Source organism: Erythrolamprus reginae, chromosome 2, assembly GCF_031021105.1.
Source record: "Erythrolamprus reginae isolate rEryReg1 chromosome 2, rEryReg1.hap1, whole genome shotgun sequence".
Classification (NCBI taxonomy): Eukaryota; Metazoa; Chordata; class Lepidosauria; order Squamata; family Dipsadidae; genus Erythrolamprus; species Erythrolamprus reginae.
In genome coordinates this window covers 6,540,073-6,551,172 of record NC_091951.1, presented here as the reverse complement: position 1 = coordinate 6,551,172, position 11,100 = coordinate 6,540,073, and the positions used below count along the sequence as shown (strand labels likewise).

Below are 11,100 nucleotides of genomic sequence, written 5' to 3'. Positions count from 1 at the left end.
TCAATCATGTTACATTGAACTGCAATTATTACTGTATCTATGTGATAAGAGAGGTGACTGTACAAGTCACACTATCTGTCACCAGAAAACTGGTTCAGCTGATAATGTTTCTGTTCCATGGTCTATGGGGTACAGAAGACCCAATGTTTCTTGGCTTGGAAGTGGGATGGATTAGAACCAGCAAAGCCTTAGATGGCAGGAGACATCTCATTGTTGGAATCATTTTTGCAACACATACACAATTTAAACTAAGCAGTTTTCATAACAAAGTTGGAAGTGATCTTGGAAGTCTTCTAATCCAAATTCCTGCTTCAGCAGGAAATCCTATAGCATTACAATAGCGGTGAATATCTGTAGCTCGGATATAGGATGAAGGTAAAGGTTCATTTCCCAAGCTTGTGAGTTGGTTTCTGAAGACCCTTTATAAGATCTTTACTTGATACAACCACACCTGACTCATCATATCACAAGACCCTCACAGACATATCCACAGCTGACCCATCAAAAGACTTAAATTATTTCAATATCAGTTCCTTATTTTTATCATTAAATGTTCCTTAGTGTTTAGATCTGGTCTCAAGATGATAATGTAGCACTTGGGGAAGAAAATGCAAAGCAGCAGACCAACACTTGAGGTCAAAATGGCGAAAACCTGCACAGCCACCATAGACTTTCCTTTCGTGCTCAGATAAGTTGGTAGGAAGGAGATCCAGACACTGCAGAAGACTAGCATACTGAAAGTAATAAACTTGGCTTCATTGAATGCTCCAGGGAGATTCCTAGCCAGGAAAGCTACAGTGAAGCAAATGGCAGCTAGGAAACACATGTAGCCAAGGACAACATAAAATAAAGTGACAGAGCCTTCATTGCATTGAAGGATGATCTCTCCAGGATGGGAATGCAGGTCAGAGTCAGGAAACGGGGGAGAAAATCCAAGCCAAATGGCACAGATGAAAATTTGGCCAGCAGCACCAGAAAGGATGATGGAGTTGGCCAAGCTCTTCCCCAACCATCTTCTCACTTTGTTCCCTGGTTTTGTGGCAAGGAATGCCAGCACGACTGTGATTGTTTTGGCCAACACAGAAGATATGGCTACTGAGAAGACAATGCTGAACACCATTTGTCGGAGAAGACAGGTAGCTTTCCTTGGTTGTCCAATGAAGAAAAAAGAGGACAAAAAGCAAAGCAGGAGGGAGATCAAGAGGATGAAGGAGAGATCCCGGTTATTGGCTTTGACAATGGGAGTTTCTAAAAATTTAATGAATATGATTGAAACAAGGCCTGTGGTTAGGAAGAAGAGAAGGGCAAAGGAGGCCAGAATAATGCCCAGATGTTCCTCATAGGACAGGAAGGTTAGTTTTTTGTGGATACATTGGATTTTGTTCTCAGTTGGATATTGATCATCTGGACACTTTGTACATTTTTCAGTATCTGAGAAAAAAGAAAATATTACTTATTTTGTGTACCATTCCCTTCTTTACTCCCCTATTAGTTTAATGCACATTATAAAAAGAAAAGGAGAAGGGGCCTAGAACCTGAGCTCTATCCTCCAACAGTGTTAGTACTATGAAAAAATAGTTGGGTTTGCAATATATAAACAAGCTAACAATGAATGTTTGTTTGTGTTGAAGTACTATAGCATTAAGAGGTAGTGTTGCAAATTGCCATACGAGGGAGCCAGAGAGCATGATTCTCTCTCTCTCTGCTCTCTTTGCTTTTCTGCTGATTTACTATGACTGATGAAGTTGTAAGCTGTAATTTAGATCTGATATGTAAGAAAATTCATTCTTCCTCCTTTCTCCCTTCCTTCCACCATCCTTCGGCTGTGGCGAGGAGGGTGTTTGCCCAGGTTCGCCTGGTGCCCCACTTACAGCCCTATTTGGACAGGAAGTCTCTACTCACAGTCACTCATGCCCTCATCACCTACTGCAATGCTCTCTACATGGGGCTACTCTGAAGAGTGTTTGGAAACTTCAGATTATGCAGAATACAGCTGCGGGAGAAATCATGGGCTTTCCTAGATATGCCCATGTCTCATCAACACTCCGCAGCCTGCACTTCCTTCCTTCCCTCCCTCCCTCCCTCCTTTCTTCCTCTACACTTCTCTTTCCCTCCCTCTCTTTCCCTTTTATTTCTTTATCTCTCTCTTTTCCCTCCTTTCCCTCTCTCCCATTATCTCCCTCCAGGTCTACTCTCATTTCTCTGTACCTACTGAAATGTATCTTACATGTGTTACATTTGGAAAGCAATCAACTCAGCATAAGGGTCCTCTCACAATCAGAACAGGTTGTCCCGAGCTCAGCCAACCTTTCTACCTGCTTGTGTGTTGGACTCCACTTGCCATCATGGCGATCTCATTTCCCTTGGCCTCTCCTACCTCTTCCTCTACAAGGACCCTCTCCAAGCTCAGCTGCTTCCCACCCAGATGCTGGCGAAGCTGAAAGCCATGTGCCGGGCTTCCAAACCTGAGCCATCCCCCACCGCTTGCAAGATGTGTGGCACTCATTTCAAAGACAAGGCCTCCTCTTCCAAAAAGCAAGAGGAAGAGCAGCCGGAGGAAGCTGCACCTGGAATTCGACAAGGCAAGAGAAGGATCCTGCTGGGACAAATAACCAGAGGGACTCCACTTTGGTTTGCCTGCCCCTCCGAGGCGGGGCGGGGAAGTGGGGAGAGTGTATGTGTGTGTATGTGTGGAGAGGGCCGGCAGCAGAACGGGGAGCTCGTGCACACATGAGAAAAACCATCACCGCTCCCCCCCCAACTCCCCACCGTCTACCTCAAGAGAATCCTCTGACCAGGCTTCCTGGTTTTTTGCCTTCGGAGTCCACCTCAGTCAGAAGTTCAGGAATCCACTCGGCACCAGGAAGAAAATTGGCAGGGTTGGGGGCTGGGCGGGGCATGATCCCCAGAGCTGGAGAAGCCGGCGGGGCTCAGAGCTCATGGGGGTTTCATCTTAAGGCCGGTGCTTTTGTCCTTGTGCTAGGGCTGAGCCAGCACTCCACACCCACCCACCAGTATTTATAGAGGGAAGGCAGCTCAGGTCTTGCTGTGTTCGCCCTAGCACAAGGACAAAAGCACCAGCCTGAAGATGACGAGTGGGACCTCATCGAAACGTTGCCAGCACTCTTTGAAACCTACATGGGAAGAAACCCGAATATGCCAAGACCTGTAAAGGAAATACAGTTTTATATGAATGACATAAAAGAAAATTTATTTATTTATTAGATTTTTATGTTGCGTTATTCCTCGGACTCAGGGCGGCTATTTTACCATAGAAATATCAAAGAAGTTGATATGTATATTTTTAAATATGTTGTTTTGTATTGTTTGTGTATTTGTCTTTATTTTAATGTTTATATTTAATAAAAATCATTTAAAGAAAACATGGAAAGACAGTTCTAAACTATTGTGGAAGAGAGACTACCTCTGGGTAAAATGTCCACCATGTTCTTCTTCTCTCATCTTCAAGACCTTTTTCTTAGTCCGACTATTCCGGAATGAATTGTTGAAATAAAGAGCAACAGCAAAATATTCAAGCTTATATGTGTATTTAACATGTACTTTGATCAAGATCTCTGTATGTCTCTGGTATCCTGTCCTCCAGAGCCACCTACCTTGCTGAGTGGAAATGGTCCCCTCTGGGCAAGGAACGCAGTCATAACAGCAAACTGGTTCTGCTTCTCGAGCCCGCTTGACAAATCCAGGATGACAATTTTCTACACATATGGACTTAGGTAGTGACTAAGTGGAAAAATAGTGAATACCAAGAAAAAAATTTAAGGCTCACCATTCTATGGGAGATAGAGGTCAACAAGATCATTTATCACATAGACTATGGGTTTCGTTTAGATAGATATGAAATTTCTAATTAGTTTCAAATATTTATAGAAAATATGACTAATTAAAAATTATTTATTTATTTGTTTATCTATTTAACATGTATAGATAGTGTTCTGCCGGGCTCTCTGGTAGGAGCCTCCCGAAAATTCAAGGGTACAAATTTCAAACACATACACGTTTGAAAATTCAAAACAATGTTCTTTATCATAAAATTCAAAATAAACTAAGCACTCTTTTTGTATTGCAAAGAGCACTCATCCCAAAACAACCTGGTAGTTTGTGCAAGTCCCTTATCAGTCCTTAAATACTTAGCTTGCAGCTGTGAAGAAACGTCACAGCCCTTCTTCTTCCACGAAGTGAAACACACAAACACTTTGCTCTGCTTTGATTTCAAAGGCGTGAAAAATCAAGAAACAAAGGCCAGAAAAACAGCAACACATGATTCCTGAAGAACTGCAATCAGATAATCTTCCACAACGGCCAAACCCACACGCTGCTATTTATAGCAGCAGCCCTAATTACTGGAACCCCACCCAAACACAAGTGGCCTCTCTTATCTGCGCTTGCGTGGGTCCAAGACTTCTTCATCCGAATCAATGGAAGATAATGGAGAGTGACTGCCTAGGCTGTTTGCCAAGCACCCCTCTTCCAAGTCACTCCCAACTTCTTCGTCCGAGGAAATTGCACTACCTGACTCTGTCAGCAATCCAACAGGCCTATGACATGTCGAAGTTTCCTCTGCATCCACCTCCACATTCCCTGGGGCAGGAGATGGGCCAGAGCCAACCACAACAGATAGTAGTTTGTATAAACATAACAAATAAAAAGTTATGATAAAAAAGGACAATAGGACAGTACTACACGGATGGTAGGCACAATGGTGCACTTATGCATGCCTCTTAGAAACAGGGAGAGGTCAACTGTAGACAGTCTAAGGTTAAAGATTTTGGGGTTTGGGGAGGCAATACATTATTCAATGGAATAATCCCCTCGGACCAGATGCTGGTCTTGTCTAAGGACACTGGCTGGTGGAAGAAGCCAATGCCTGGAAGAATGCAATGCAGGAGAAGGATAAATATTGTGATAGCTGCTGTGTGTGACTGAAGAGGAACATCCTAGTCACTTGGGGTGAGCCATAGACATACAGGAAGGGCTCTCCGGTGCCAAACCATGGTATTTGGCCAGTGAGAGTGACCGACAGTGGAGGGGATGAGAGAAACCACCCAAACTGTTTGGACTTTGACTTTAAGAGACAGCAGAGCCAATGATGCAGGTTGGTGGGAGCAGCCGACCTTAGGGACAACACTTTGATGCTTCTCCCCCTTTTTTATGCCCTTCCCCCCTCCTCCTCCCACCACCCACCTTTTTCTTCCTTGGGTGTCAAGAGACTCTCGGGACTCAGATAAATTAAATGGGACTCTCTCAGTTTTTAAGAAGAAGGATATATTTTTCTTTTGTTTTGATGAACTGAGATTATATGCCTATATTAGGCTGGACAATTGTTATATCATCTTATATTCTGACTCGGATCAACTATGTTTTTACTGGCTTGTTCTATTTATATTAGTTTTTTTACTGTTTTTTACTATTTTATATCTAATTCCATTTTATATTAATTCTATATTCTATATAATTGAATTTTACCTTAAACGTTTGAGTGAAATTGATTGAAGACGTATGCAGTGAGATTGATTGAGTGGTTTATTTATTTATTTATTTATTCATTCATTCATTTATTCATTTATTCATTTATTCATTTATTCATTCATTCATTGGATTTGTATGCCGCCCCTCTCCGGAGACTCAGGGCGGCTAACAGCAATAATAAAACAGCATATAATCATAATCCAATACTAAAAACAATTAAAAACCCATTATTATAAAAACCAAACATACATACAGACATACCATGCATAAAATTGTAAAGGCCTAGGGGGAAAGAGTATCTCAATTTCCCCATGCCTGGCGGCAGAGGTGGGTTTTAAGTAGCTTACGAAAGGCAAGGAGGATGGGGGAAATTCTAATCTCTGGGGGGAGTTGGTTCCAGAGGGCCGGGGCTGACACAAAGAAGGCTCTTGCCCTGAGTCCCACCAAGTGGCATTGTTTAGTTGATGGGACCCGGTGAAGACCCACTCTGTGGGACCTAACTGGTCACTGGGATTCGTGCAGCAGAAAGCGGTCCCTGAGATAATCTGGTCCGGTGCCATGAAGGGTTTTATAGGTCATAACCAACACTTTGAATTGTGACCGGAAACTGATTGGCAACCAATGCAGACTTCCGGGTTCAGCGTTCGGGAGGCCACCAAGAAGCCCCCCGGCTGTTTTAAAGGGTGACAGCCAGGTGGCGGGGCTTCTTGGCGGCCTCCCGAATACTGAACCCGGAAGTTCGGCAAAAGTTCAGGTTCGGGAGGCCACTGAGAAGCCCTGCCACCTGGATGTCATTCTTTAAAACAGCCGGGGGGCTTCTCGACGGCCTCCCGAAGTTCGGGTTTAGCGTTCAGATTCAGGAGGACGCCGAGAAGCCCCCTGGCTGTTTCAAAAAGCGACAGCCGGCTGGCGGGGCTTCTCGACAGCAGCGGTGGGTTCGTAAGAAGGAAAAAGTTCATAAGAAGAGGCAAAAATTTTATGAACCTCGGGTTTGTATCTCGGGTTGTTCTTAAGACAAGGGGTTGGTATCATGAGGTACCACTGTATGTTAATTTGATGGAGGGGGAGAAGAAAAAATACCAATATGCAAATGTTGTAAAAAGGGAATTCTTTCATTAAAAAAAACATTTTTTTTCAGAAAAGAATATTTGTTGCTCAGGATTCCAATGAGTGCTCTCTAAGCTTAGTTGTTTCTTTGCAGACATTACATTTCAAACTAGGTAGCATCATCCTATTCCATATTATAGCATCTGAAAGACACCTTGGTCAATAGTGTTGAAGTCTTCCAAACACTCTGAGGAAACTATAAAGTTTCTGCTCCAGCATTAAGTTCTCATGGACAATCCCCCACATAGCTGACTAGTTTACTTGAAATGCATCTTGAGGCTATAAAAAAGAGAATAATGTCCACAGTTCACCCAGCCTTTTAAGCCATTTTAGCAGGAAAGGATCAAATTGATTGATAATAACATCTATCTAAAAAAGTATAAGTTTTACTCTACACATTCAGCAAAGTTCACCCATCGTTGTGACTAGAAATAGGTCATAAGACTTTTGAAAACATAAAAAGGCTAATATTAAACCTACTTTGTTGAGCAACATTAGGAGGAAAACGTTCCCTTCGGTGACTATAAGTCTCTGCCTTTCAAAATGTCCCATTTCCTCAATGAAACTTTCCTCAGGGAAAACCACCAAGCTCTTAATAAGCATATCTGCTATCAGATCTCCATTTTGGTCCAAGTACATTATCATCTCAGAAAAATTGCAGAATGCATTCTTCTTCAGAAAGGGATGAAGCTAAAATTTAAAAGCAGAAAAATTTGGTTTCTTATCTCACTTAGTCTTTGCATAATGGAACATTTGAATTGTTCCAATACAGTTGTCTAATTTGCAAATATTCTTGAGACTCTATAACTCTAAGATGCTGTGACTCTAGAAGAGCAGCAAAGATGATTCGAGGTTGGAGTAAAAAATATGAAGAATGGTTGCTGGAACTAGGTATGTCTAGTTTGATGAAAAGAAGGGCTACGGGCAGGGAATATTCCCTCTAATTTTTTTTTGGTCTGGGCAGAAAAGTATAATGTTTACAACTATTGGAATGAATGGAGTGGAATGATTGGGGATGGATGGGAGGGGTGGTGGATGGGAAGGGATGGGTGGGTGGGATTATAGTATATGTGAGGTGAATGGATATGGTACGAATGAAATTCTTGGCACACCTGACGCTAGAGAGGCAAGAGGGGAGGGGGCACCTATCTCTGGGATGATAGAGGGTCAGAATATTCCGGTTTTGCTGGGGAGAGGCAGATATGGTGGGAGCAATGGTGCTAGCCATTCCAGGGGAAGGAGGGATCGCTGCTTAGTAGCGATTCCTTCTTCCAGCTCCAACCCCTCCAGCCTTGAGTTGAGTCTACCAGAGAGCCCAACAGAACATCATGTGACCTAAAGACACAGCGATGTTCATAAATATGAAATGGTGGCCACGTTTTGATCACGTGTTCGTGGGGCTGCTGTGAAGGTCGTAAGTGTGAAAAAGGGGCACGGGGGCGTGGTTAACAGACAGATCCAGAGAAGCTGGGCGGGGCTCAGAGCCCATGGGGGTTTCTCCTCATCCGACAACTTGGGAGGGGCAGATCAGAGAAATGGCACCAGCTCCACCGCACGGGTTTGAAAACCCTGTGCGTTGTTTGGTTTTTGCTTGCACGGCAGGTTGATTTAGAGGGAACCATCCAGCTGGCACATCCTTGGCAGTGCCATGTGCCAGCTGGAGAAGCTCTGAATGGAGCTACCCAGCTCTGAATGCAGCTACTCAGGCATGGGCTGCTGCCTGAATGGGGGGGGGGGAATGCAGTGGAGCTCCACCCCACCCAATTTGCACTGAACGGTGTTGAAAGAAAATGCAGGGTATGCTACATAAGCCATGCGCACAGCATGGTAGTTGTTCTGTCAGGCTCTCTGGCAGACTCCTCCCAAAAATTCACAGGTACAAATTTCAGACACACACACGTTTGAAAATTCAAAACAATGTTCTTTATAATGAAAATTCACTTAACCTAAGCCCTCTTTTGGTATAGCAAAGAGCCCTCGTCTCCAAACAAACTGGTAATTTGTACAAGTCCCTTATCAGTTCGGTGATACTTAGCTTGCAGCTGTGAGGCAATTCACAGTCCTCCCTGTCACTCATGTCTTCTTGGTCAGAGGAGCCTTCACCAGCAGATTCCACCAGGGGCAAAACAGGCCTGCAGCATGTGGATGTCTCCCCCACATCCACAGTCCTTGGGGCAGGAGCTGGGCCAGAGCCAACCACAACAGTAGTAAAAACTTTTGTAGCCCTTCACTGCCTCCTCTCCACTGGGAGCCACCATACCATGGACAGGGGATGCCGAGGTAGGGGAGGACACAGAGAGTAATGCCAAAAGTGTGCTGAAGTGTGTTCCCAGAGAGTGCTGAGAAACGGTGGATCCAATAAAGAACTACCAAAATTTTTACTACCACACTGTGCGTGTAATGCAGGATGCCCTGTATTTTCTTTCAACATCTGTACTGCAAATTGGGTGCTTTGGCTTGAGCTCCATTTTCACTACCCTACTGCGTACCCCACACACTACCCCACACACATCCAGGCAGCAGCCCACCCCTGCCTTTTAGGCACCAATCTTGGAAGGGATCTTGTATAAAAACTGGATCAGTTTTACAGAAGGGCAATAAATCTCCGGGACCGCCTTCTGCTGCACGAATCCCAGCGACCAGTTAGGTCCCACAGAGTGGGTCTTCTCCGGGTCCCGTCAACTAAACAATGTCGCTTGGCGGGACCCAGGGGAAGAGCCTTCTCTGTGGCGGCCCCGACCCTCTGGAACCAACTCCCCCCAGATATTAGAATTGCTCCCACCCTCCTTGCCTTTCGTAAGCTTCTTAAAACCCACCTCTGCCGCCAGGCTTGGGGGAATTGAGATACTCTTCCCCACTAGGCCTTTACAATTTTATGCATGGTATGACTGTATGTATGTTGGTTTTACAGTAGGGGTTTTTAACTGTTTATTTTGGATTGTCATATGCTGTTTACTACTGTTGCTAGCCGCCCCGAGTCTATGGAGAGGGGCGGCATACAAATCCAATCCAATCCAATCAAATCTATAAAGCCAAGGCATTGATTAAAAGAGCTGCTCTGAGCTTGAGTTAAAAACAAGGGGAAGAGCCATGTTTGTCTACAGAAAAATCAGAAAGCATCTAGGGGCACTTTTCAAACTAACACAAGTTTACAGTTGGAAAAGGGAGGGTACAACACTCTTCCAATATTTCTTATAGCTCCCAGTCCTGAGAAAATTATGATTCAAGAGATTAGATTGATCAAACCTGTTCGATTCTTGTAGTACAATGAAACTGATATGGTTCCCCTTCTTTTTATTTGGATTACGTTTGATGGATTCTTATTGGAACTGCCCTACCTGCCAGGCCTGAAGCCTTGGAGCCCCCGAAGTCTCTTCATCCTTTTTCCTTCTCCTCCTGGATGTATAAGAATATGCCGCATTCAAAGCATAAGACAGAGTCCTGACAACACTGTAAACACGAGGATCAACTCCAAATTTGTAATTGTTCCTTTTATCTTTGGTCTTCAGTGGTGCTGTCTGGGTACATCTTTTTCGGCCTTTGACAGAGAAGACATGCTTTGAAAAAGAACAGTGAAAACATTTATGTAGGGGTGCCACTGTGATAGATGTTTGGAATGTATCCTCGAACTTTCTTTCTTGGATATAAAAGTTCCAAATACTATGGACATATTTGTAAACTATGTGACTTTTCACTGGTAATTCTCCAAAGAGTGTGATGATCCAGACTTTCCCCTCAATGGGTCCTGGCAAAGATTCAAGTATGAAATGCACAACAGAAATTCCATCAATCATGGTGTTATAGTCCGTAAAGAAAACAAACACATTGACTTGTCTCCACTTAGAGATGGCATCTTTGAAAGGTGCTGTGGATAGAGTTGCTGAGAATCGTTGTAATACAGCAACACAAATTCCATTCTTAACAAGCACAGGACTAAAGGTCCTCAGGAAATTCTCTCCCCTCTCTGTGTCTGAAGCAAAAAGACCAATCAAGGTCCATTTGAAATGGAGGAGCACTTGGACAATTGCTGGGTACTGGACTTCGTTTTTTGGGGCCATCCGGTAGAAAAAGGGAAACTGACTTTTATCGCTCAGAACCTCTGAAATCTACAAGTGATCTGAAAGAGCAATGAAGAATGTTGTGTTATAACTGACACTAGATGAAATCCAGAATATTACCTTTTAATAAATCTAACTTCATTCTCGTGACAATATATTATTTACGATTTACATTTCTCTTCTTGAAAGAGAACATTTATTATTTATTTATTCACTTATTCACTTATTCACTTATTCACTTATTCACTTATTCACTTATTCACTTATTCACTTATTCACTTATTCACTTATTCACTTATTCACTTATTCACTTATTCACTCATTCACTCATTCACTCATTCACTCATTCACTTATTCACTTATTCACTTATTCACTTATTCACTTTTCACTTTTCACTTTTCACTTTTCACTTTTCACTTTTCACTTATTTGTTTTCTCAAGTATGTA

At 43.2% G+C, this 11,100-nt stretch overlaps 1 protein-coding gene across 1 annotated transcript; it reads right to left on the bottom strand.

The window, feature by feature from the left end:
* Positions 1 to 526: 526 nt before the first annotated feature.
* On the bottom strand, positions 527 to 10,652 carry LOC139158768 (vomeronasal type-2 receptor 26-like). Its single transcript, XM_070736105.1, has 4 exons — positions 9,933 to 10,652; positions 7,075 to 7,284; positions 3,615 to 3,741; positions 527 to 1,431 (listed from the first exon to the last, which is right to left on the bottom strand). The coding sequence occupies exons 1-4, from the start codon at positions 10,650 to 10,652 to the stop codon at positions 527 to 529; spliced, it is 1,962 nt and encodes a 653-aa protein (XP_070592206.1).
* Positions 10,653 to 11,100: the final 448 nt, after the last annotated feature.

Excerpts from the sequence above, each read along its gene's own strand:
- LOC139158768 (XM_070736105.1), bottom strand. The coding sequence starts at position 10,652 with ATGGCCCCAAAAAACGAAGTCCAGTACCCAGCAATTGTCCAAGTGCTC. Across the intron at positions 7,285-9,932 it reads CAAGGCTTCAGGCCTGGCAG|CTTCATCCCTTTCTGAAGAA; the intron begins GTAGGGCAGTTC and ends TTTAAATTTTAG. Across the intron at positions 3,742-7,074 it reads TCCTAATGTTGCTCAACAAA|TCACTACCTAAGTCCATATG; the intron begins GTAGGTTTAATA and ends TTTTCCACTTAG.